The following is a 25,466-nucleotide window of genomic DNA, read 5'->3' on the forward strand; positions in this document are numbered from 1 at the left end:
ACTGTACAACCACATTTTTTTTCTTTTTTAAAAAGTTATTTTATTGTACACCCAAACTAATCATGACTCTAGTAACACCAGTGGAAATAGTTTATTTTTGTGCTGCTCTGTCTGGAGCACGTATTTCCTTGTATATAGTAGAACCTTTGATCACCTGTAAACACACTTTAATGAGTAAAACTGACTGCAGGTCATCATGTAAATCCTCACCAATTAATTGGATACCTCGCAATGTAGCTTTTGACAGAACAATCATCAGTAACATTACATTATTATTTCAGATGCACTATTTAGACACATGTATTGGGCCACACGTTACACCTACAGGAGATTTCATGACATCTCATTCTCAACTCATGTCCCCTTTGCAGCTATAACAGTTTCCACTTTTCTGGAAATGCTTTCTACAAGCTTGTTTCTGTGGGAATTTTTGCCCATTCATCCAGAAGAACATTTGTGAGGTCAGACACTAATGTTGGATCTCTGTTCTAGTTAATCCCAAAGGTGTTTGATGGGATTGAGGTCAGGCCTCCAGTATGTCTGGGCCAGTCAAGTTTCCACAAAGTTGGAAGCAGGGAATTGTCCAAAATGTCGTGATAATGGGAAGAATTAAGATTTCCCATCACTGGAACTAAAGGGCCCACCGGCAGACAAACAATGAGGTGTAGCCAAATATTTTTGCCTGCCACTGTGGCTCTCTTTAATTGACTATATGTGGCTGACAAATCCAGTTTTTAAGCTTTGCAATCAAAGCATACAAAAAAATCCAACTTCCCATAATTTTATAATAAAAACCTAACTGAAGGAAATCACATGTATTGTGAAATCTGTCTACTGTTTTTGTCCTACATGTTCTCCTAAACTTCAGTATTTACTTATATATTATAAAAAGAAAGAACTGAACACAATTTATTGAAACACAGAACTTGGGCAATAAATTACAAACCCAAAACAGTTATGACGCTTTGTAAAAGGTAAATAAAAACAGAATGAAATGATTTGCAAATCTCAGTCTCATAGGCAATCATCTCATGATGGATGGTTGGATGGATGGATGGATGGATGGATGGACTGAGAAAATGTACAATTTTAAGAAAAATATTAGCTCATTTTGGATTTGATTGCAGCAACTTGATTTAAAATCCTCCTTGGTGGTGTATAGAGGCATAAATTGTGTCACTGCCCAAAAACCTATGGACCTATCTGTATATACATATTCCCAAAAATCCTGCACACAGACTGCTACTTTGGTAGCAGTGTCAGTATGTATGCCTCATATGTTTAAAATGCATAAATGATTTATTTAGTTGCAGATCTTGCAGTCCAGCTTTTCAGAATCCAGAATCCAGAGTTCTAATGTATTTATGTTGAAATCCACTCATTTAACAGGGTGGGTAGACCTCTCATAAAACCTGCTTCACGCGTGTTCCAGCAGAGGACGCAAATGTGTTAAGAAAGCCGGGGCCTCTGAGCAGAAAGATGCTCAGCCAGGTGTCGGCTGCAGCATCAGCACCGCTCCTCCTCCAACTCCCTCCACCTCCTCCTGTCCGCAGTACCTCTCTCTCCGTGCGTCGTTCCTGCCAGCCAGAGAGAGCGAGGAGGGAGTGGGAAGACGCGCTTGCAACTCCTGCGTTTTTGCCGACATTCTTCAATGAATCAGCAACGGAGAAAGCTGCAGGTAAGTCGCACGACTGTAAACACCCAGCGCTTATTTTGCTTGGAAGGCCAGCACCGATTTCCTGAAGAAGTGTCGCACGTATTTTGCTCGTAGGATTTCGGGTCTTGCTGCTGACTCTGTTCTACCAGCACGATTCTCGGCGAAATGCGGATCCAGTGAGTTTAGGGGGTTTTGTTTTTTTTTTTTTTGGCAGGCGCGATTCACGGCAATGTGCAGGAGAATTTGCGACATTTTTAGCTCAATTCTACGCATAAATATCTGTAACCTCCAAGTTGAGCCTCAGTGTTGGAGAGAAAGTGAGGTCAGGAGGAAGAGATGGTGTGATGGATGGAGCAGGTCAAGTCTCTGAGGGTGCTGCTAATGATCCAGCATAGATTTTAGGATTTAGACCCGATCCACTCACTGAGCGATGACATGGACGTGAGTTTGAAGGATTTTGTCTTCATTTCTGACAAATGTTATTTATTGATAAGTTATTTTTTTGTGGAGTGTGTTGATCGATTGCAAAAGCAAAGACATTTACAGCTTTATAATATATAAGAAAAAGATGTCATGTGGCTTAATAATTAGAAACGCTGCAGTATTTTTAATTTCCTGACCTGCATTTGCTGGCTCAGGTTTAAGCCATTTCCAAGTGAGAGTGGAGAGCTGTACGTTTAAAAATGCAAAGTTTGATAAGAAAATTTCATCTTTGTTTCATCTTATCGCTTTTAACTTCTAAGTCCACAAATGACACTGCTGCACACTCATACAGGCGTTACTTCCTTAGTATTTTCAAACTGCTTTCAAGGAACCTAAGGCACAGTGGCAGTATTGATGCTTTAGTTCCTGTTGCAACACTTCCCATGTTCTCAGCCTCACTGTTAGGGGACTGAGACTCGAGAAAAGAAAACAATGGATGGAACAAATAAAAGTGACTGGGGAATTTCATGCTGATGCCTCTTGTCTTGATTGGCCGGTGTCGGATGGTTGGATTGTCCTTGAGGCAGTTGGGCGGCAGTCGGTCTTTGTTGGGGTGAATTCTCCTTTTCAGCTGCTTGGATTAAGTTCTCGTACTTTTTTCAAATATGTTCCAGTTTGCAAGTGTAAAAGTTTTGAATTTGTCTGCATTACTCAAACATGAAAACGATGTGCCTCTACTCTGAGAGGTTCTGCATAAAATAAGTGGATGATTTTTAGCATTTACTGGATTTGTCTGATTCCTCTATTGATCCCAGTATCAGAGACTTCCCACGTTTATGGATCTTCAAGTCCATTTTGTTAAATCTCCCCAATCCCTCCCAGTCACGTTAAACTGGAGGTTGACACTGCATCAAAGCAGGACAGCGGATCTTACGGCCTTGGCTGTACACTGACTGCTCTAGTTGCTGTTCTTGATGCTGATGCATGTGTGATTGATTCATTACATCTGACCTCTGCTAGGTCTGAAGAGCAATCAATTCATCAGATCTCTGCCAGGAATATCACTAGTGGTTGCATGTGCGTGTGTCTGACTTTGTGTGTTTTGTTTAAGTGCTAGGTTCCGTGTATGTGTGTGTGTGTGTGTGTGTGTGTGTTTCTGCAGGTAAAACAGTTTGTCACAAAGCCCATGAGTGTAGCACACCGGTATGACCTTCAAGGTCGTTTAATAGGACAGAACAGAGGAGAAGGAGGAGGAGGAAGGAAAGGAAGGAAGGAGAAATTGAGGCGATAAGTGAACTGAAGGTGAGAAGAAAATTAAAGTTGGTCAGTGTGCCTTTAAATAATATGTCACAGGTACAAGGTTTTAATTAATTTTTAAACATACGGCAATGTTTTTGTGTGTTTTTTTACTTTTGTTTGGATGATCGTGTACTGCTAATAAATATAGCTGTGGTTTCCGATAGTGGTGAAAAGGGTTAATGACAGAAAGAAGAAGAGGCTGCAATTATTCTAATAAGATGATTGCTATAACCATCCACAAGTAAACACTTTGAACATGCCTTTGCTCACTGCAGGGATGTCCTGCACTTACAACTGCATGTACACATGCGTGTGTATTTTGTGTGAATTGAGCATCAATACACACATTCTCGAATTCACGCTGCTTTTGTCTGGAAGGTGGCAGTGAGCTTGTTGTAGCTCCTCCCCTGCAGTCACAGGCAACACATTAGAGGGTGAAAAGAGAGGCACGCCTCCCCTGATGACACACACACACACACACACACACACACATGCACACACATGCAGTTTTCTGTTCCACAAGGAGCTGACATGAAAGACCTTTTTCACTCGTGTGTGTGGATTGTGTGCATCCATTTGGTGAATATGTACAGTCAGTTTAGGAGACGTGCACTTAATTTTCCTTTTTTTAATGTATTTTGTTTTTATATTTATCTCATATTTTATTAAGTTACAGCCATTATTAAGAAAATTAAGAAAATTTTGTGAATGGACCTAAAAGCCAGTGTGATAGTAAGAACCATAGTAGCTGTAGTTAACTTTAGTTGGGTCTACATCATTAATGTTTTATGAAACTTCTCAACAATGCACATCTATGGTCTTTTTTTAGACTTGCCCATGTTCCAATATCAGAGCAGCAGCACAGTGAATTCTCCTCCTGAAGCAGTTTTTATCCTGTTCTGTACTTTCTAACCTTGCTTTACTCACTGTACGAAAACTGTTCAGGCAAGTTTTTTTTTTTCCCCCTTTCTTTTTTTTTTGCATATCATTGCCACTCCCAAAAACCCTCAACTCACACTATTCTTTGCTCACCTCTCACTGATCCTTTGCCAGTTCTCCCTCCCCCACACCCCAGGGGGTTTACCATTTGCACATTATACATACATTTACACATTACAATACTAACCAGAATCCCTCACATCCCTGTTCCTTTGCACCCACTCCTTGCACTCTGCGGCATCATTTGTTTCTGTTTTTGTATTCCCTTGAAATAAACAGGAGTGACTCAGCTCGTCTAAGTTGCTCTCAGCTTTTCTTTGTCTGGGCCGTCTCGCCTCTCCTGCTTTATGTCTGACTCTGTATGTCTGTGAGTTTATGTGAGGATGCGGCATCGTCACAGTCCCATGGAGAATTGTACTATCATTGCACCGCTTTTCATTTGAAATGAACTCCTCTACTCTTTGTCCTACCTCATACAGTTTCACCCATCCAGCTATGTAAGAGTTAACATTTTTTTCTGCGACAGGAGTGAGGCTGGTGGGTGGAGGGGCTTTACTAATAACAATGCGGTGCTACCAGCAGCCAGCATGGACAAACACCCTCTTTTCTGCTCTTCTTTCCTCAATAAACCCCTGTCTGGATCTTTGTTAGCTTGTGTTTTAATTCCAAGTAATTGCCGTATTCTGAATATCCAGAACGGACTCGGCTTTGTTGTCGTTTTTCTTTTTTTGTTCTCCTGCATATGTTTCCTGCCATTTTCTGTCCTTTCATATTAATTCAAGTTTTGTTGTATTGAACTTGCTTTTATTTGCCTCAGTCTTAAATTTTTTTAAATTGTAGTCGAACCACACAAATCACTTTGCATCTTCTTTTAAAAAGTGCTGTATGAAAAAAGTTTATTATTATTGTGTGCCTACACTTTATCCTGCTCCAGCATTACCGGCTGCACAGCACAGCAAAATAGACAGCGAAGAGGGACCGTGTCTGATTTAGTGGAGATTCATCGCGTGTTTTTGGCGAAAGAAAGACTGAAAAAATAAAAATTTAAGGGGATGGTAAATTGCATTAGTAGATGTGTGCATGCACGCTCTTCTGTGCAGCAGACCTTTTTTTTTCCCTCCTTGAAGCCAAATTTTCTCCCGGTTAGAAGCTGTTTCTTTGTCTCTGCCCCTGCTGCAGTGATAGTCACTGCCTGAGTGTGTGCTGTTGTGTGTGAAGGTGATACTCATGTTTAGCGGTGTTTCATTTTGCATGTACATGCAAACTAACCATCTCTGTGGTTTACGTTGTTTTTTAGATCTTAAGTTTCCTTTTATTTTTTCTCTGCCGGCCGTGTCGGTGACAGTGAGCCAAACCTCGTGTATGAACACTTCTTGATGGATGGATGTGCGTGTGAACGTGCGGCAACATTTGACCGTTTTTCATTTCGCTTCATCTAATAAATCCAATTACTGGCATATTGTGATTTTCTGTGGATTTCATAGCAGGCACCAAACACCGCCTGCCAGCCCAAAATAAGGAAATAAATCAGCTTTTATTGCAGATGATCTGATATTCTCATCCTCCCTTATTCACTTATATATGACCACCCACTATGACCCAAGATCCTGCAGAAATCCTGTTACTGATTCCTCTGTGATACAGAATTACTCTCCCGTGGGATACAAAAAGGTGTCCAACTGTAGGAGTAGAGTGAGGGGGGGATCCAAGAGGAGATTATTTAGGCAGATGTAGTCTGCTTGTGTGCCATCCATAAGGATGAAAATGAGATTGATTACCTCACCCTGCCCTTATTAACTCTGTATTATTAGGATGAAACCGAGATTAAAGGGGTGAAAGGGAAGAGGGAAGCAAAAGAGACAGAGTTATTGAGAAAGGGCATAACGGTGAATCACTGAAGGGACAGCGCTGAACTGAATATTGTGAGCTAAATTCTGTCAGAGGAGCGATGCTCGTTGATGAGGAACATGTCTGTAAGCACATCTTTAAAGAGAATCAGTGCAAAACAACGATGAAGCAGCTGGAGAAGACTATTTCTGGTTATTTTCGCACTTCTGCTTGCCTCTCTGTTTCTGTGTGATGGTAATCCCGTTGCTGTGCATACTGGGTTATTGCTTGGTTCGCACATATAAACAGTCAAGCATACTTCAGTGAATCATCACTTGTGAAATTCTGTCTGCAGGGTATCCATTGTGTCTTGTGGAAATGGAGCGTTTAGCTTATTTCACTGCTATTTTCGTCTGTGTGGTTGGCAGACAGCGATGGTGGGGCGCAAAGGACGGAATGGATGACTAATTCTTACCTAATTTCTGAACAGGTTTTCTCACTAAGCTTTATCCTGCTGGATGATCATGTGAAGGAATACAATGTAAAGAACCCCCCCCCAACTGGTGCAAAGATGATCATTTTTATGTCTCACATCTATCCACAGCTGTAGAACAGAGCTTTTCACAAGTTCACACTTGCCAACATGTTCAGTGTACAAGGACATACAAGGTTGATGTCCTTAGTGATTAATTGCATGTATGCAAAGACACAGCATGGACAAAATTAGAGAGAGAGAGAGAGAAAAAAAATTTAAAGATAACTGCTCCACTGCATTTTAATGCAAATCCTTGCACAATCTAATTTTCTCATGCAGGAACAATCAGGAGTCATAAATTATGGGTACGCACAAGTCATCGCTTTGTCCACTCGAGTTCATTCGCCTTTGCTTATTTCAGTGTGATGGAATTTACATCTCAACAGAGGCATGTGTGGATGAAAGTGAGATAGGGCATGGGGCAATGAATATATGTGTGTGTTTCTGGGTTTCCCCCTGGGACCACAGAGCTGAAAAACCTGTCTGCTCTCTAGTGGGGGAGGAGAGAAATAAAGCAAAGTGCCAAAGACAAATGGCTTCTGTAATAGCCACGTGTGCTGCTGGACCAGCAACAAAGACACCGAGGGGAAGGCTTGTAGGCTTGTGTTGATGTGTCTGCACAGGTGGCTGTCTTTGTACTGTCACATGCATTCATGTGTTCCAGAAAATGTAAACCAGCTCAGCAACAGAAGAACAAAAAGATATGCACGTCACATTTCCTTACTTGCTTTCAAAGAAGAATATATGAGATGCTGGGGCATAATCCTTTGAAATTTAATGTTTTTTATCTAAAAAAAAAAAAAAATTCTTTGCAGTACTCAACTTTGATCCTCTGAATGAATATAAGGTTGGTAACCCTCTCTTCCTGAACTTTGTAAAGCTCTCTCATATTTTGGCTCATATTTTGACCAAGGAGGAACTAGAAGACTGCAGCGAGGAGGCTGAATTTTTGATTTTGTAAAAAATCAAAACCCTCTGCACTGTTTTTAGTGTAAGACACTAGTGTCTTTAGACCCTTTCATTCATCTAATTAAAAAACAAACAGCCTACACACCAAGGACAAGCCAAGTAGTCAAGATGGCAAAAACTTATGACGACAAACCTAACCTGTTTTTGACTTTCATGAGTACACCATCAGGGTGCTCATTTCATGTAGCCAAACCTGATAGTGTGAATACCAGAGATGCACCGCTCATGGAGCAGAATTGGCCAATTTCCAGCATTCTCAGTCCTGACTGGTGACAGGATAATGTGCAATTACAAGCTAGTCCGTTTCATGCACACACAACACTAGCACAGATTTGAAAGCAAACAGCCACACGCACAGTCACATATTTGTCATTAGCATGGAAGCTCTTGACCGTGAGTGAAGACACAAAGCGAAACAGACATTTAAATCATGCTCACCCACCTGAACATGGAGATTTTAAAGACGCTTATAAAAGTAAAGTGGCTAAAGCTAAAGCTAGTCAGAGCTCAGAGTGAGCCATGAGCCAGCAGCCTCGGTATGCGCAAAGCATCAAAGCAGTTATGAGGAAAATTATAAAGACGAGTGAAAAAGAGACAAGGGTCAATGTCCTGCTATCTGATGAAGTTATAAGCATACTCGAGAATTATATAAATGCCTGACATTTGTTTTGTTATATTAATCGGCTGCACCTGCAGCTTTGTATGTAAATGCTGTCAATTATGGTTCTTAGAAAGAAAACTGGAATTGGTATCAGGAAATCGGAATGGCCAAGAAAATTGCAACCAGTGTATTTTGAGTGAACACAGAATTTGAGTCACAGCTTGTTTTTATACACATAGAAGGTGATACAACTCCAAGTTTCATCAACATGAGCAACTTGATACCAATTACCATTAAATCTTGTAACAGATTTTTATTAACTGATTTGCTCTCTTGGGCTTTTTTCCAAAAGTCACTTCAGAAACAGGGCTCTATAGTGCATAATATAGAGGTCCAAATGAGCACTAATTAGAAAGCTTTTGTGCTCCAGCAACAACTCTCTTTGTTTCTGTATCCATTTGCATGTCTCATTTCTCCCACCTCAGGTCTGTGTCTCAATCTCTCACCCACACACACTCATTCCTGCTGGGAGAGAAAAAAATGTAAGGCTAAGAAAAGCCTCTGTCTTTTCTTAATTCAAAACCATTTCTGATTTTCATTGCGACCCCTATCATGTAGTGTTACCAGCCTCTCCTCTTTCACCATCCAAAAAGAGCATTCTGTCTTTAAACGCAGCACTTGATGGGTTAGGAGCCCAGTGGAAATCACAAATCCAAGTGTCATTCGCCAAACTTAAGCACCACTGAGCTATCGCCTAGTCATGGCCCACGCTCTCATCACTTAAGCCTTTCCACCTATTTGCAGGGATATGATTGCTCCTTCACTCATCTATATTTAGTACGGTGTGCATTTTGCGCACATTGTATGTGCTTGTGGTTGCATGCATCTTTACCCATAGTTGAATGTGAAAGTGATGCACAGCAGAATGCATATGAGTATAAAAGTGTAAAGGTGACCTTCAGATTTATGGTGTCTGACTGACCTTTTTCTCTTAGTAGATCCCAGGATGAGGAAAATGCACAATTACAATGTTATCATCAAGCAACTCACATTATTCATTTAGTTTGGATAAAAGGGAAATTTAAAAAAGAAAATGTAATATAAATAAAGTTTTAGATTTTCCAGGAGCAGTTTTGGCAGCAATGGATACAAAACTGATATGCACTGATATATGATGCATAAGGCCCTGTCTACTTAGTTTTTCTTATTTGCAGTTTTTCCTCTGCTCAGAGCCGGATGATCAAAGAGATTTTTCATATATGTTACATTTGTAATTGCATAATTCATATTCCTGCCAACCAGCACGCCCTCAACCAACACTCACTCGCATTTAATCTTCTTTACTTAGACGATCTGAGCATGTGTGACATCAAAATAAGACTAATAACATATTATATTCATATTTCTAATTTTTTCTTTTTAAAAATTTTCTTATCAAACAGATTCTTCTGTTCTTTTTCTTGTTATAATTAGAGTTTTGCCTGATTGTTTTTTTTTTGTTTGTTTGTTTTAAGGCTCACATTTCAGTGAAACGCAGCTTATTGTGGTTCAGCCACTGTAACCAAGCTCAACATTCAGCCTCCCAATAGTGCTGTCATCAGCACAAGCTGCAGCACTACATCAGTGCCAAAATTGATCTGCCACACGTGTCCTCTATGAGAATTCTCTCACCCTGTAGCACATCCCTCTCCATCCCCGCCTCTGTGTGTGTTTTGCAATTAGCTAATTATTTGATTGTGTGCACCAATCAAGGGTAAATATGAGCAGGGTACACACAGGCAGAGGGGAGCAGACAGTGTGTGGATTATCCTCCATGTTCTCTGTTTGTCAAGCACAATGAATTTCCATATGTTCCCACGCAGAATACTAGTATTAAAAAAAATGTTTATTTTACCACAATAAACGATATTGAAATCTAATTTCGGCTTGCCAGTGCTACCTTTTCATTCTTTTTTTTTTCAGGTAACTGTGGTGGTATTGCCAAATTACTTTTAAGATAACCTTCTAGAAATTAAAATGATATGTGAATATTTCCCCTGTGCAGTTCATTTGGAAAGAATTTAGCTCTCCAAATTTTGAGCAATATCAAATGCACCACAGGCAGTGAGAGATGTCACAGGACACATGGAAAAGCCACTCTCTAATGAGAACAGACACCCCTGCTGCACATATAATTAGAAGGTGGGAGAGCCATTCATACTTCTGAAGCTACTCAAGCATTCAGCGTGGTGGTTTGAAGACATATATTTAACTTCATAATGACTCTCCCTGGGGTATATGCTTTTACTGCACAGACAGATGAATTGGTGCAGAATGTACCTGACAGTTCTGATAGCATACGATTCAAATCTAACTTTGCTTTGTACAAGTTTTCTCTGTGATGCAGGAAACAGCTCTGCAAACAAGTGAGCAAAATATGCTCTTCCTGAAGGGCAACTGAGCTGAAACCATTAATATTCAATGGTTTTAATGTTTCCGTTTCAAGGCAGAAGGAGAATTCCTCGTAGCGTGCTCGCATAATTGTGGAGAAATTTAAGGAGACACCCGGAAGTCTTTATTCTGAGAGGGTTTGAGTTTGTGGTTGTGTGTGTGTGGGTGTGTGTGTGTGTGTGTGTTTTATACCACTTGTTTAAATCATCTTACAATGCGATGTGTAATATGTTTCGGTGGTACTAGTTAATTTGTGCATTAAATAGTAACACAACTGTTTAAAATAAATCTCTATTTTCCAGACACCTCACAGGCTGTACAGTGTAAATGCAGCAGGACGTGCTGTTGTTGTGTACAGTCCAATCGTAACATTAACTAAATCCACCCGCTACAGAAAACATGCTGAGAGGAGAGTGGAAACCCTCCTGTAGTGATCAGGCATACCGCATGGATTTATCCCTTCTGAGCTCCTGTCTCTGTTCCTCACCATTAACGACCTCTGCACCTAATTTTCATCTTTTTCATGTTAGGATGATGCCTGCCTTTGAACACATCGGAGACACTGCTTTGCTTGTGTTGTGCGTTCTATAAAAACTTAATGATCGGAAACGCTTTTATTGCAAGTCTTTTCACCCAGTTCTCATCCCGCTTTCTATTTTACATTCTCTTGAGGAAAAAAGCTCATTACAAAACACTTCTCACCCTTCCCTTCTTCCTCTTTCTTGCCTTCATCAACCATCCCCAGGGCGATTCCTTCACTTACATGCAAACACTCTGTACTCCACTCTTCTATTTTCTCCCATAAGTAAAGTGAACATCTGTAATCACCCTCCTTGTACTCTTTACAGTAAGAACATCACTATTATTATAGTGATGGTCTTTATGGATATTGTTTTGTATAAAATAACTGTTAAAAGTGGTGAAACAAGCATTTTAACCATTCAGTTCAGTAAAACAAATATTTCAAGCTTTAGCATCAAAATACATGTAAGGTACCTAATATAAAAGTCCCCATTGTACAGTCATTTTACACTTGATGTAAATGTCTAAATCCCCTCTGTAGGATTTTTAAGATCAACACAGATATTTAATGATGTATAAAAATCCATCATATCGGCCATAAACAGATTTCCCTAACATTTGTTGTAGTTATTTATAAGTCCTTATTAAGATCATGTGGCTGTGAAGTTTAAAAATAATCTTGTTTTATTGTCACAAAAAGTCATGGATTACTCATTTATGCTCCACCCAACCCTGCTCGGATCAGCCGGTTTTTGTGGAGTTCCAAACAGGGAAGCTGCAGCGTGGCCGATGAAGAGCAAACTATGTCAACACTCATAATGACATTGAATGGTGTTTCTCGCATTTCTTCTTTACTTTTAAAAATTTCATTTATTGACCATTGTAATATCTATTGAAACCACTGAAATTAATGATAATCTTCCTATGATGATCATAGCATGGACATGTCCCCTTACTCCTCCTGGATGAAACTTACTATATAAACTGCCTAGGGTACCAAGATTATCAAAGTCTAATTTATCTAGCTTTCGGGAATTTTTTTTAGAACACACAATGTGTTGTCATGCATTTCTATAAATAAGTATTCATCAAACAGTAATCCTAATATTACCCACAATTGGTTACTTTGTCTTATACAATGAATATGTGTTATGCAAAGAAGAAATGTTTTTATTATTCATTTGTTTGGTATTTCTGAACAACCATTCTTGCTGTCTCACTGTATACAGTGATATAATGAAGATAAACAGTATAACATGATAAATCATACATGTCTGCGTTTTAATACATGGGCAAAGCAAACAAGCACAAGCACTGCAGGCCTGGCAAAAACCACATGTAGGGTGCATTATTGCTAGTTTAGCTAATATTTCAAAATAAGTGTCAGCAGTGATCTGAAGACGTTGCGAGCTTGTCCTGCATTATGTAACTAATACTTAGAAAAACAAAGAGTTGAAACCTTTCACAAAGTCAAAACTGCATCTATTGGCACAAGCCCTCCTATTGAAAACACAATCAAACTTGCTAACTTTCATTATTTTACCTGATACATGTTGCATAGTACCAGCTCCATAGGACCCATTTATGCTAGACACCCACTATGAAACAGGGAATTTGTAATTGGGAGTCGAGAGTTTTCCTTTACTTTGAAATTCTCTGATGCCTGTAAAATAGAAACAAGGTAACAATAAAATTGTAATTTTCTTGTAACGCTTCTGGTGATTTTTGTCTCACAGGCGACCAGCTTTGTTTCAAATGGCCATTCACTGATATGAGTCATACATTAAGAGCAGAAAATGGTTCTCTATACACTGCTGATTTCATAATTGCTGCTACCCGGAGCAGGCTAAATATATATATATATATATATATATATATATATATATATATATATATATATATATATATATATATATATATATATATATATATATAAATTGGTAGCAATTGGCTCTGTGGGAAACTACAAAAGTGGGAAACTGCATTTTAAGCATACTTGATGCTTTTTTTTTTTTCCTGACAGTTCCTTTTGTTGTCTTTTATTTCAGATTGAAAAGACCTCAATCTCGGTGAAAAACCATCACAGACAGCTTTTTAACTCAATGTAAGTGTAAAATAAGAGAGCTGAAGTGAGAAAGATTTCATGAGATGACATTTCGTCCCTGGATTATTCAAAAGAGCTGTCATCAGACCCTGAGGAGGAAAGGCAGAGAGGAAAGTAACTTTTGCAGCTCCATAAATGGCCTCAGCACCCTGCTGGTGTCTTTGAGTCTGAACAGAATTAATTCGACATGAGCATTCCAACTAGTGTCCAAGGCCTGAGGGTCAGTGTTGACAGAGGAGAAAAGATTGGAAGTAAAACCCAGATCCAGTTCACTCAGTCTGGAGATGATAATGCCAATCAACTGTCTTCAATCAGTGTTCAAGAAAGAAGAGGTTTGTATGAGGACCCGGGATACAACACAAGCTCCATTCCTCCTTTGGTCTCTCAGAGCGACTCCCCAGAAAAGTTAGAGTTCTGGGGATCAGAGCAGCAGTGCGTGGAGTCTGAGCTCAGAGACTATGAGCTTTTGGCATGTCAGGAGATACATACCTACCTTGGAAGCAGGACTCAAGAGGAGAATGAGGAGGAAGATGATGCAGGAAGCATTAGAGATGGAAAAGATGAAGGTGCTATGTCCATATCGTCAAGTTCCACAGCTAGCTCTGCTTCAACTGGTGTGAGAAGAAATGACAATGACAGCAACAAAGTGGAGAGTAAAATTCAGAGAGGCAAAGAGGTGCAGAAAAGGATTGCTTGTCACAGCACTGAGGAGCTAGACACATGTGTGACAGCAGGTAAACTGGACACCAGGTCAGGCAGAGAGAGATGGAAGGGGGGACTGAAGGAGTCTAAGTCTGAGACGAATGTGTTTGTCTCCAGCCTGTCAGCTGTTTCCCTCAGTGGAAGCCTGTCTAGTGCTCTGGATGGTGATGGAGAATCTTCTCTCACCTCTCTGTCCAAGACTAACCCCTATCACAATGCCCAAAACACTACCTCAGCCCAGAATAGAAGAAGGGCAGCGCCTGCAGATGCCAATCAGAACTCCCCATCAATGCATCCTCAGGAGACCCCCAACCCTCAGTACTGTAACCAGGATCGGAGAAATGATGAGGGAAGTCACAGAAATGGCTTGACCTCTGATGGGGGGCTGGGCCAGAGGAGAAAGGCTGGATTTGAGGAGAGGGTGCTACCACCACGACGGCAACAGCTTGTGAGACCTCTCTGTCAGACAGAGATGGGAAGGTCAAGGAGTGCAGCAGAGTCCAACAGTCAGCAAAATGAGACAGGGCAACCCTCTCCTCTTAACCTCTCTGCAGATTCACACAGTATTGGGTCAAACAGAAAGTTTACAAAATCATCTTTACGTGAACCATCAGATTTTTCCCACCTGTACAACACCTCTGGATTATCCCAGCTGAGACAGCCCAACCAGGGATCCCAAAGGGAGGCTCCACCAGTGGAAAAACAGCCAGCTACAACTGCACGCCACAGTTCCAATCCCTCAAATCCTTCCACCTTAGAGAAGAGACCTCAGACTCAGCTCACATACAGAAGGAATTGCTCCAGTCCCAACAGGACTGGCGTTGAATCCAGGTCATCTACCCCGCCCCACTCCCCTCTCAGGACACCCCAGGGCTCACCGTGCAGGCAACCCTCCATGTACCTCGTTTCCAGGAATGTCTCTGGAGTGGTTAGACACATCCCTGCTGTACCAACATCAGCTCAGGGCTATGGCAACAGTTGCTTGAGAGCACCAGTCAAAACTAATATAAGCACAAGTGGAATCCCCAAAGCGCCTCTTAACAACCAGCAAAGCTCCCCCAGCTCTAACAACAACTCCCCCAAAGAAAGCTCACCATCACCTAAACTTAAACCTAAAGGAGTTCGCCCCAAAATCATTACCTACGTCCGAAAGAATCCCCAGTTTAAGCCTCAGGCTGCTGATGGACCATATCAGGTATCCTCTCTACCATCCAGGCTCTCAACATGCACCCACAGTCAAACATCCACATCCTTTAAAGACACACCTAAAGAACACTCCAGGCCCGATTCAGAAACCCGAGGAGCCCCAGTTCTTTGTGCCTCCAATCTGCTTTATGATAAGTACCGCCAGGAGATGCAGACAAACATTTTTCCACCAGGAATGCTGAGCAGGAGTATAAGGACTCCTGGACACACAAACACTGTTCCACCTGCACACGCACATAGCCACACAGCACCCCCAAAACTGGGCAGCAAGGCAGACAACTTCTATGGGACACCATCAGAGGTGAGTACTATCTAATGTAGGCATGTGATTTCATGGTTTTATTTTATTATTATAAATCTTACTCACAAAACTCTTCTGTTCGGTTTGTTGACTTAGCATATTAATGCCTCCATCAGGCCCATCTTCTGTCAGTAAACCATGTATAATTGATAACAGATCTTTTGCATTTTATTATCACTCTCAGAGGACCTGCCCATTATTGCTTCTAAACCTATTTCTTATTGATACTGATTAAATAGACTCATTTTGCATTCATACGCCTATGCAGTAAAACAGGAATGCTTAATGCTTGTTGAAATGCAAAGCCCACAGGGACAAGTCAGTTCTCAGTGCTTCACATGACATTGCATGTATGTTAGCATTTTGCCTAGAACACAGTAATACTGTTGACAGTATCAGCATTTTAAATTTATTCTGCAGCTTTGAGTTTCCCTGCAGGACTCTGTTACATTTTCATTTAGAGCTAATAACATCTGATTTGCTGGGTTCCATTTTTCATCAGACTGTTGATTGCTTCTACTCGCAGTATAAGGGGAAAACAAACATGTAGCAGAGTCCCAATCTGAGGAAAGAAATTCCTTTTTTAATAATCAGCATGGTGTTGCTATTAGATTACAGGGTGCATCACATTTTTGCATGAAATTAAAGCTGTCACAGTAGCCAGAGACTGTTGTTAACAAACAGCAAATCTGAGAAAAACTAAGTCATAGCAAACACATACATCAAAATGTAGCAAAGTTAGAAAGAGGAAAAAAAATGCATATTGTATTATCTCAATCCACATTTCAGTGTGGCCCCTATTTGAAATGCTGCAATGAAAACTGACAAGCACTTGTGTGATTTAACTGTACAACAATGGCGTCAGAACTCCTAAAACATGGCATGTCAGTTATTTGATGGTATTTGACTTCATTTAGCGATTTTGATTTCTAGGTCAGCAGATCCATCAGTTTGAAAGGCTGCTCAGCCGAGGACGCGATGCAGAGCAGGATTGCTGCTCAGGCTGGAGGGAGTGGCAGTCTTCTGCGATCTAGCAGAGGTCTGCGTCTGGGACTGGGAGCTGTCACCAGAACGGGTACAATCTCGGCCAAGGGTAGAGGACCTAGTCAAGGTCTGAGGTCAACACAAGTCTTCAGCCAGCCAGTCCAACCTGTCATCCCAGCAACTAATCAAGGCCAAGATAATAGAGGTAAATTAAACATTTGGTAAGGTCTGAATTTCTCCACAAAGAAAGCAGATTCAGACGACCTCTTCTGAGTTACAGCACCTTTCAGATTCTATTTCAGCAACCCAAAATTTATGCAGCATTATCTGCAACAAGCAGTTTTGGGACCCCCCAACCCCCCACTCCCCCTCAAAATCTTGGCCCGACATGAAGGCAGCTCATTAAAATGCATTCTCTGAGATTAATTTTGCCTGATCTGATTGGGAGGCTTTAAGAGATACTCTGAGGAGAGTTGTTCCTCACCAGAAGGCTGCCATCTACAAAATAAAATAAATAAATAATTGCTTGCTCACATTTTCTCTTTGCACACTGAAAATTTCCAATTCAGATGATTCAGATAGCATCTCTGGCTGCCGAACTCAGATTTAAGTCACAGCTCAACCGTAAATGCGATGTTGGAATCTAAAAATTTTCTCATCATCCTGCACACTGCTGGCAGGCTGTGCCATCTATCACTCCCATGCACGTTCAATTTGCTCTGCAGCTGAGGGCGGCAACGCAGACACGAACTGATAACATCCAGAGAGATGTTGTACATATGCATACGTACTTTAATACATAGACGCACAAACGGTCCAAAACTGCACATACAGAATTGATCAGTGTAGTTTTATGATGTGTCAGGCTTCCTTATCATCATCATCCTTATTAATACACATGCAGCGCGACTACGTGCTGCTCGGCCCTCTGGGAGCCAAAAGCCTTTGAAGTACAAAGCAATTAACACTTAAGTGATGTCACTATCTTCCTGCTGAAATCATCCATGCCCTTTGCATGCTGCATTGATAAACACCACCTGAAATGCTGAAATCATCCACATTTATGGAGACTTGCTTAGCAATGTGTGTATCAGCATCTGTGTTTGTGTGATCTAAATTCCGTATCGTTTTTATACTGAGGCTGTAGCAACCAAAGCTTCTGCATGCTGAAACTCTTCTCTACTCCAATAGCAGCGAAGCATTAAATTTAGGGTCTTTACATACACAATATAAAGCGCCTTGAGGCGACTGTTTGTTGTGATTTGGCGCTGTATAAATAACATTTACTCTAATTGAATTGAAATCAAAGCCTATGCTTCAAGTGTTACATTAAGTGACATGGAATTTAAGACTTTGTGGAGGTATTCAGTGCAGGTTTTTCATGTCTCACCTTGCTTTTATCCAAAGCCCGTGGATTAAAGTGTTCTTTAGGGTGTGATTTTATTCAAATCTTTAGCATGGGTGAAGCTCATCGCCTTCTGAAGCATTCAAAATAAGCTTTTTTTTTTAGGGTCATTTTATTGCAGAGAAGCAATGGAATAAAGACAGGTTGCTGCTCCCTTCATTCAGTAGTAGCCAGTGGTTGTAGGGTATAGTTGATGATTGCCAAGCTCACTTCCTTCCCTTGTCTCTCAGATGCGGACGAGCAGGGAACAGTGGGGGTTGGGAGGATAGAATAAAAATGAGACCATTTATCTTGAATGATCCTGACATTCTCACTCTAGAGGAGCATGCTCCAATCTAATAAACAGACCACATGGCACACAGGCAGATGCTGAGGATTGAGGGAAGACGTGACAAGTGCGAACAGCAGCACTGATGATGCTGGAGGGGAGTTAGACTGGAGAGTTTTTCTATTTTTCTCCCAGTTTTTCCTTTCCCTTCCAACAGAGTTTTCGTTCTCCCTCGCAAAGTTCTTTTCTCTCTCTCTTGTCCTGATGTGGTGGTTACCCCTGAAGCATGCACTGGCACATGCAGCTGTGCCAAATGGAGAGGAAATGAGGGGTGCCTACCTTATCTCTGTAGCCAGCAGCGGCTAAAGCTCTTCCTCCACCCAGGATCTAGACCTTGTTCTGCAGGCTAGTGTAGCCAAGATGGAGCTTTTATCCATGGCCTGGGGATTTGCCCGCTGCCCATTGTGTGTATATGTGTGTGTAGCCTGTGTTGTTCATGCCTTCACATTTCATCTGTATTGCTATTGGAAACCATAGATTACAGCAAAGGGAGGATTTCTCACAATAGCTCCCTGACAATAGCTTCCTCTGTGGAGCTGTGATTACCTTTTTAGCCTTAATTTCTCTCTTTGATTCTCATCATTTTTTTCCCTCCCTCAATAGTAATGTTTTCTCTTTTTTTTATTTACCTTTCATTTCAAACTGTATTTAAAGTCCGGAAACCACTGCTTTTAGTGCTTCAGGTAACTTTGAAAGCTTACTGATAATAAACCAGGCAGTTTATGGATTAGACAGATACATCACCAATGTACTGGGAGTGTCACATTGAACATCACAACAGTGCTGGCATTTGAGAAACTGCTGGCCAGTAGCCCAGTCTGTAAGCTCCACCAGAGCCAAACACAGCTGTTCACAGGTTGTTGTGTGTATACATATTATATTTACTTGGTGTAGCAGTCGGAGTTATAACACGAAGAACTTCCTGGTGCCTACTGAGAGTTTAGTCAACACAGGATAATGAATGGTTCACAGGGGGAAAGGTTCACAACTGCTGAACATTTTGCATATATTTTTCTTAATGAGTTTAGTGAATAAATACTAACACCCACGCCTACACACACATCTAATTTCCTATGTGCCAGCACGCACTTGTTGCAACTCAAACAAAAAAGTATAAATGCAGTTAATTACCAGTGAATGAGTTTTTTTTCTCAGTTCAGCTGTGGTTACATGCATACCTCTTAATCAACTTTCAGCATTCACAGTATTACACATCACTTAACATGCTTTGTGTTTCAATCTCAGATGACCAGGCTGCCACCCATCAGGCTCCTGCCCCTCCTCCTACCACAGCAGCAGCAGCCCAGCCCCAGGCTGCGGCCTCCAGGTCTCTGCTTCCCAAAGCAAGTCAGTCGGGCCTTCGCCCCCCGGGCTTTAGCACCAACCGCCTCCCCGCGGGCCGCCTGGCGGCCTTTGGCTTTGTCCGGAGCTCCAGCGTATCTTCTGTCTCCTCAACCCATTCTGCTGACAGCACACAGAGTGACCCCTGCAGAACAGCTCACCGTGAGTCAGCTCAAATCTGTTGACACCAAGATTACCATGACTGACATAGAGGCCTGTCCACGCATTTGGTCTTTGCTCCTTCTTTTCGATGATGTCACATTCACAATGTGTGAGTGTCTGTCTGTTCACTTTAATGCTGTCTTTATCACAGCAAGTACACTGCAATAAGCACCATAGCGCTTTTGTTGCCTTCCACTCTGTTTTCCCTCATGAATATAGTTTGCATAAACAGCCCCCACCCACATGCATTATGTTACAGTTTGCTTTCTCTTTGAGTTCCACCCCTCCTACAATTTATCCTTCACTCTGAATTTTCATACACAATATCAATGTAATTACCTTCTGCAGAGACACAGCTTCAAAGAGCACGTCTTCTATAACACACAAGGAAACCAAAAAAAAAATTTAAAAATCTGATTATAGCCATTGGCAGTGCATTGTTGCTGATGACGGGATACTGTGATAAGTTCAGTTCAGTCAATTTGCGTTTGTGTTTAATCGTCAATAGGTTTGTGTTACTAGGTCTGCGCTGCAGATTCAGTCAGCATTAGCAGAGATAACAGAATACATGTGTGAACAGTTTTCATTTTCACAGTATCGGGGGCCTGGAAGACTTTACAGTTGTGATCCCAGTGCTGCTTGACAGACTGGTTGGATAACTGGCTGAATTTTGTGATGGCTGCATGTGTTTTTAATGTGACCTACATAGGGAACGCTTGCTCTTCCTCTCCCAGTTACAGTTGACGTAAGCACCTCCGTTCTCACCCACGTCAGGCCCCGTGTTATGTCATCACTCCTTTCCCTCGTTATTCCCCTTGTACTCATATTTTTTTTTTAATCCTTCTCTTCTCACTGCCATTGTTTAAAAATGAATACAAACTGTGTGGTACTGGGGGAGCAGCTCTCTGCTGTGCAACAGGGAAAAGAGGAATCCCTCGTGGGTTTCCAGAGCAGAATGTGTTTATCATTTTTTTTAAAACAAAGCTGCATAACTAAGGAGGTTTTATTTTCAAAAAGCCAACCTGCTTCAGGTAGAAACATTGTCTTTATCATTTAAATTTTGTTTGTGTGTTTGAGTGTTTGAGGAAAAACATTATGGAAGAAAGGTGTTAATCAGGAAGTAGTGCCATAATTGACCAAGTGTGGGGGCATGTGTGTGCATGTGGAATTGAGATGAAGTGAGCAGTCATTTAAAGAATGGGAATATTCATAATAGTCTTTCTGTCTATTATGATATCAAACTGAACATCTCAGGGGTTTTAAATAATGATTGGGGATGGGGGGGGGGTTGGTGGTGGGGGTGGGGGGGGGGGGGGGGGGGGGGGGGCAATGTGTTGGAAATAATAAAAATAACTGTTAGTTGTATCCTTCTTTTGCACCACTATCAAGATGCCCATGCTCCTCATTGTTGGTGTGTTCTTAATCTTTTTTCATGTATTCATTTTTTACCTCTTGTATTATAATGTATAATGAATGGTGGTGTACATTTGCACCACACTTCACTTTGGGCCCATTTGAATTTTCCTTACCGCCAACTAAACTTCACCAGTTTCTCACAGTGATATTTCCCTCTAGTATCTAAGTGAATCATTTAACTCAGGGTCAATGGAGTTTTGAAGCCTGTCAGGTACAATACACCCTGGACAGAAATCTGTGAAATGAAGATGTAAAATGTACACCAAAATAGTAATGTACTGAAACACTTCTGGGGCATTTGGCTCATTGCGTGTCACCAGCTCCATAGAGCTCTATAATTACAGTGGTCAGAAGTTTACATACACTCGTTATGGGCATGAATGCCATGGTAATTTGGGGCTTTTAATGATTTCTCTGAAGCCTTCTTTTTCCAAGGTTGAATGATTGAACAGCATAAATCTTTGATGACTTTAAAAAATAAGAGTTGCACAAGTTTGAAATTATTTTGGATTTTCTCTGATCTACACAGGGTCAAAATAATACATACAGGTTCCAATATATATATATATATATATATATATACATACATATATATATATATATATATATATATATATATATATATATATATATATATATATATATATATATATATATATATATGTCTACACTTAAATATTTTAATAAGTGATGCTGAAGGTTGTACAATGTGTTTTAAATTGACAAGAGCAACGTTTATTAACTTCTTGTTAGTGATTTTAATATACAACTGGTAGTGTCTCTTAATAAAAAGGAGCCTATTAGCATAAAAAGGAGCCTATCCCGGCTGTCATAGTGCAAGAGGCAGGGTACACCCTGTAGAGGTTGTCAGCTTGTTGCAGGGCCAACACAGAGAGACAGACAACCATTCACACCTTTGGGCAATTTAGAATCACCAACTGACCTAACCTAAGCATGTCTTTGGACTGTGGGAGGAAGCTGGAGAAAACCCACGCAAACACGGGGAGAACATGCAAACCTGGACCTTTTTGCTGTGAGGCAACAGTGCTAACCACTGCACCACCATGCTGCTCCTTATTTGATCCTGTATTTATAATTTTGACTTTGTGTGGAACAGAGAAAATCCTAAATACATTCAAGCTTGTGCACCCATTTCTTGTTTTTCTTTAAAGTGATTAAAGATGTATGCTGTTCAAAGAAATCATTAAATGCCCCAAATTACTTCTGACCACAACTGTGGATTTTTTCTCATTTTACTATAGAGGGAAATTCAGAGATCAATAATAAATGTCCTTCCTTCCATCCAACCTTCCTTTCATTCCTCTTTCCCTCCATATAATAGCTTCATTTGTACAGTAGTTTCCTAAAAACAAATCAGTGAAATGAGATTCACAAAGTCTCTGCTGCACCAACATGCATCACACCAGCACACACTACTCTAATCATATACTTAATCTATTAAATTATAGAGATGAACATACACAATGTGACATTATCTCTTTCTTGTTAGCACATTATCTATTTAAACAGCTCTCTGTACTGTCAGTCACCTATCAATCAAAACTCCATAGGCAGTTTGAAACCTTTACACAGCTCATATACTCACAAAGTGCAGCAGCACCTGACAGAACAACAGAGAGGAATAGGAGTCTTTAAAATTAGTGCCTGCAGCAGAATATTCCTCTACCTGCTGCTGAATGGCCACAGAGCACAGTGAAACTAAAATGGGATAGAGGATGATAGAGGTGAGAGGATGAAGATTAGGGCCCTTTGATGTTCATTTTTATGTCTGTGTCTGTTGGTGTGCATGTACATGCCAGACAGTGGGGGAGAAAGAAGGGGAGAGCAGGAACATTTACTTTCTACTTTTGACTCTGTGTGGTGCTTGTGACCTTTATCAGTGAGATATTTGAACTCTTGGCCCTTTTTGAACCCTCCAGACTAAACCGGGCTTCGCTGTAGATCCTTCTTTGTCTCTCCTGCTGTGTGAGCACTCGATGAGCCTTAAACACAAGCTTGTCTGATGTCTTTTTGTCTTACCTTTCTTTAGAAAATTTGTGGGGGGAACTTTTGAATATCACACTAGCTCTTGTCTTTGTTGGATCAGGGTTGAGTTGTCATGCATTTACCTGCAATCACAGCAGTGTATGAAACAGGCCAAAATACTGTTGTGGTCAGAAGGTTACATACACTCATCGTGGGTACGAATGTCATGGTAATTTGGGGGGTTTTAATTCTTTCACTGAACTGTTCTTTTTCCAGAATAATTATACAGCATACATCCTTAATGACTTTAAAAATCAAGAATTGGGTGCATAAGTTTAAATTTATTTAGGATTGTCTCTAATCCACACGGGGTCAAATTTACATATGTACTTCGGCTCAAATATATACATATACACCCACTAAAATATGGATAAATGTCCCTTAGTAAGATGCAGGGGCTTCTTTCTTGGTCAGCATCCTCTGAGTGCATGGCAATTGTAAAAACTGGCTTCACTGTGGACAGTGACACTGGTGTGACAGCAGTTTCCAATTTATGGCAGGCTGGAGCCTTGGTGGCTCCTGAGTTGTTCCTAAACATTCTAACCAATTTCCTCTCATCTGAGGGTGACAGTTCAGGTCTTCTTCCAGACTTTGACAAAGTGCTGACACATCTGAATAACTTGTATTTATGTGATATTTTAATTTTTGCAACTGATGATCTTCGAATCTGCAGTTGTTTAGAAATGACTCCAAGAGAGTGTGTAAATCTATAGTTCTCTTTCTTGGATCTTCACTGTTCCCTGGACTTGTTCTGAGTATTGTTGGTCAATCTAGTTGTAGTCAATCATGATCACTACTGAGAAGTTAATAGGCCTTGTCAAGTTATTGTAGAACCTTCAGCACCATTTCTTAAAATATTGAATTGAGTGTATGATCATATTTGAAATTCTATGTATATTTTTGACCCTGTATGGTTTAGAGAAAATCCAAAATAAGGCGCCTGGGTGGCTTAGTGGTGAAGCCAGCGACCACGTGTGGGTGGCGTGGGTTTGCGTCCCGGCCCATTGCCAATTTGCCCGTGTGTCTTCCCCTGTATCTTTCTCCACTGTCACAAAAAGCTGCTGTAGCCAAAAATGCAAAAAAAAATAAAAAATCCAAAATAAATTCAAACTTGTGCTTTGCCCCCCCCCCAAAAAAAAATTTAATTAAAATAAACAAACAATCAAACTGTATTTAGAAACCATTACACAGCCCACAGCACTCTATGACACACTGGTCCATGTTCACAAATCCATTTGCAGAGTGAGGCGATACCTGATTTTCTTCTTCTGCTCGGGGATCTTTGCCCCCCCTCACCACGCTCCAACTTTGATCAAAGAACAGAAAGACTGACGGATGCATTCTCACATCCTTCCATCAAGGATGTCAGGGGAGCTCCAGCAACCTACTACCTACTTGTGCAGAGAGAAAAAAGGCCAATCTCAGTTGCTCCTTTTCCCCATTGATCAACAAGCAAAACGGACTCCATTAGTGCTCTGGATGATACTGATAGAAGAAATCATTAAGGAGTAAAGCACTGGGGGAAAGATTGCAGGGCTCTAGTAAAGTGGGTTAGAGGAAAGTCCCTGGAGTTTATACTTCCCACTGTTGTGTTGTGTGTGTGTGTGTGTGTGTGTGTGTGTGTGTGCGTGTGTGTGTGTGTGTGTGTGTACAATGTGTCTATAAGAAACAGAGGGACAATCCAGAGAGTATTTATTATTGTTATTATTTGAATAGCTGGACACCATTAGAGGTAATTGGAATTAGGGCATTCTGTGCATACACAACAGCCCAACACTACGCTAATCAAGGTCACATGGAGCCAAACTGCTTTGGCCTTAATTAAATCTTATCAACAATTTGTATATATTTGTATAATATATATATATGCATTGGTCTAGTATCTAGGGGGCCATAGGTTACTCTATATGGCATTAATTGGCCATTAATTCAATCCATGCTTTAGCCAGTGGCTGGCATCTCCAAGGTGTTGCATGATTATATGTGTGTTTGCACTGAAGAGAGAGCATCCATTCGTGTAAGACGGGTGTGTGTTGTTAATTCCTCTGCGATTGACAGACTCTGTTCCATAGCTGAGAGAAGATTCTAGCAGAAGAAAGTTGATTAAGCCTGTGCCTTTGAGCCACACTGTCTCCATGATGGAAACTCAATCGCCCAAACAAACTGAGTATTATCACCTCTATTTGTCTTGTCTTGTGATAATAAAATATTGGACGAAATCAAATGAAGGGCGGGCAGAAGTGAGCAGACAGCCGAGGAGAGAAGAAGA

General features: G+C 40.8%; 1 protein-coding gene across 2 annotated transcripts in view; it reads left to right on the plus strand.

Annotated features, from left to right (window-relative positions):
- Window positions 1-1,592: 1,592 nt before the first annotated feature.
- The window catches only part of mtus2a (microtubule associated tumor suppressor candidate 2a), a 59,438-nt gene continuing 35,564 nt past the window's right edge, over window positions 1,593-25,466 (plus strand). For both annotated transcript variants that reach the window (XM_030747301.1, XM_030747302.1), the window contains exons 1-4: window positions 1,593-1,678; window positions 13,251-15,515; window positions 16,449-16,704; window positions 19,478-19,735. In XM_030747301.1, the coding sequence (XP_030603161.1) occupies window positions 13,494-15,515; window positions 16,449-16,704; window positions 19,478-19,735 (2,536 nt within the window). In that variant the 5' untranslated portion in view covers window positions 1,593-1,678; window positions 13,251-13,493. The remainder of the gene's footprint in view (window positions 1,679-13,250; window positions 15,516-16,448; window positions 16,705-19,477; window positions 19,736-25,466) is intronic.

This window comes from Archocentrus centrarchus, chromosome 14 (assembly GCF_007364275.1).
Source record: "Archocentrus centrarchus isolate MPI-CPG fArcCen1 chromosome 14, fArcCen1, whole genome shotgun sequence".
Classification (NCBI taxonomy): Eukaryota; Metazoa; Chordata; class Actinopteri; order Cichliformes; family Cichlidae; genus Archocentrus; species Archocentrus centrarchus.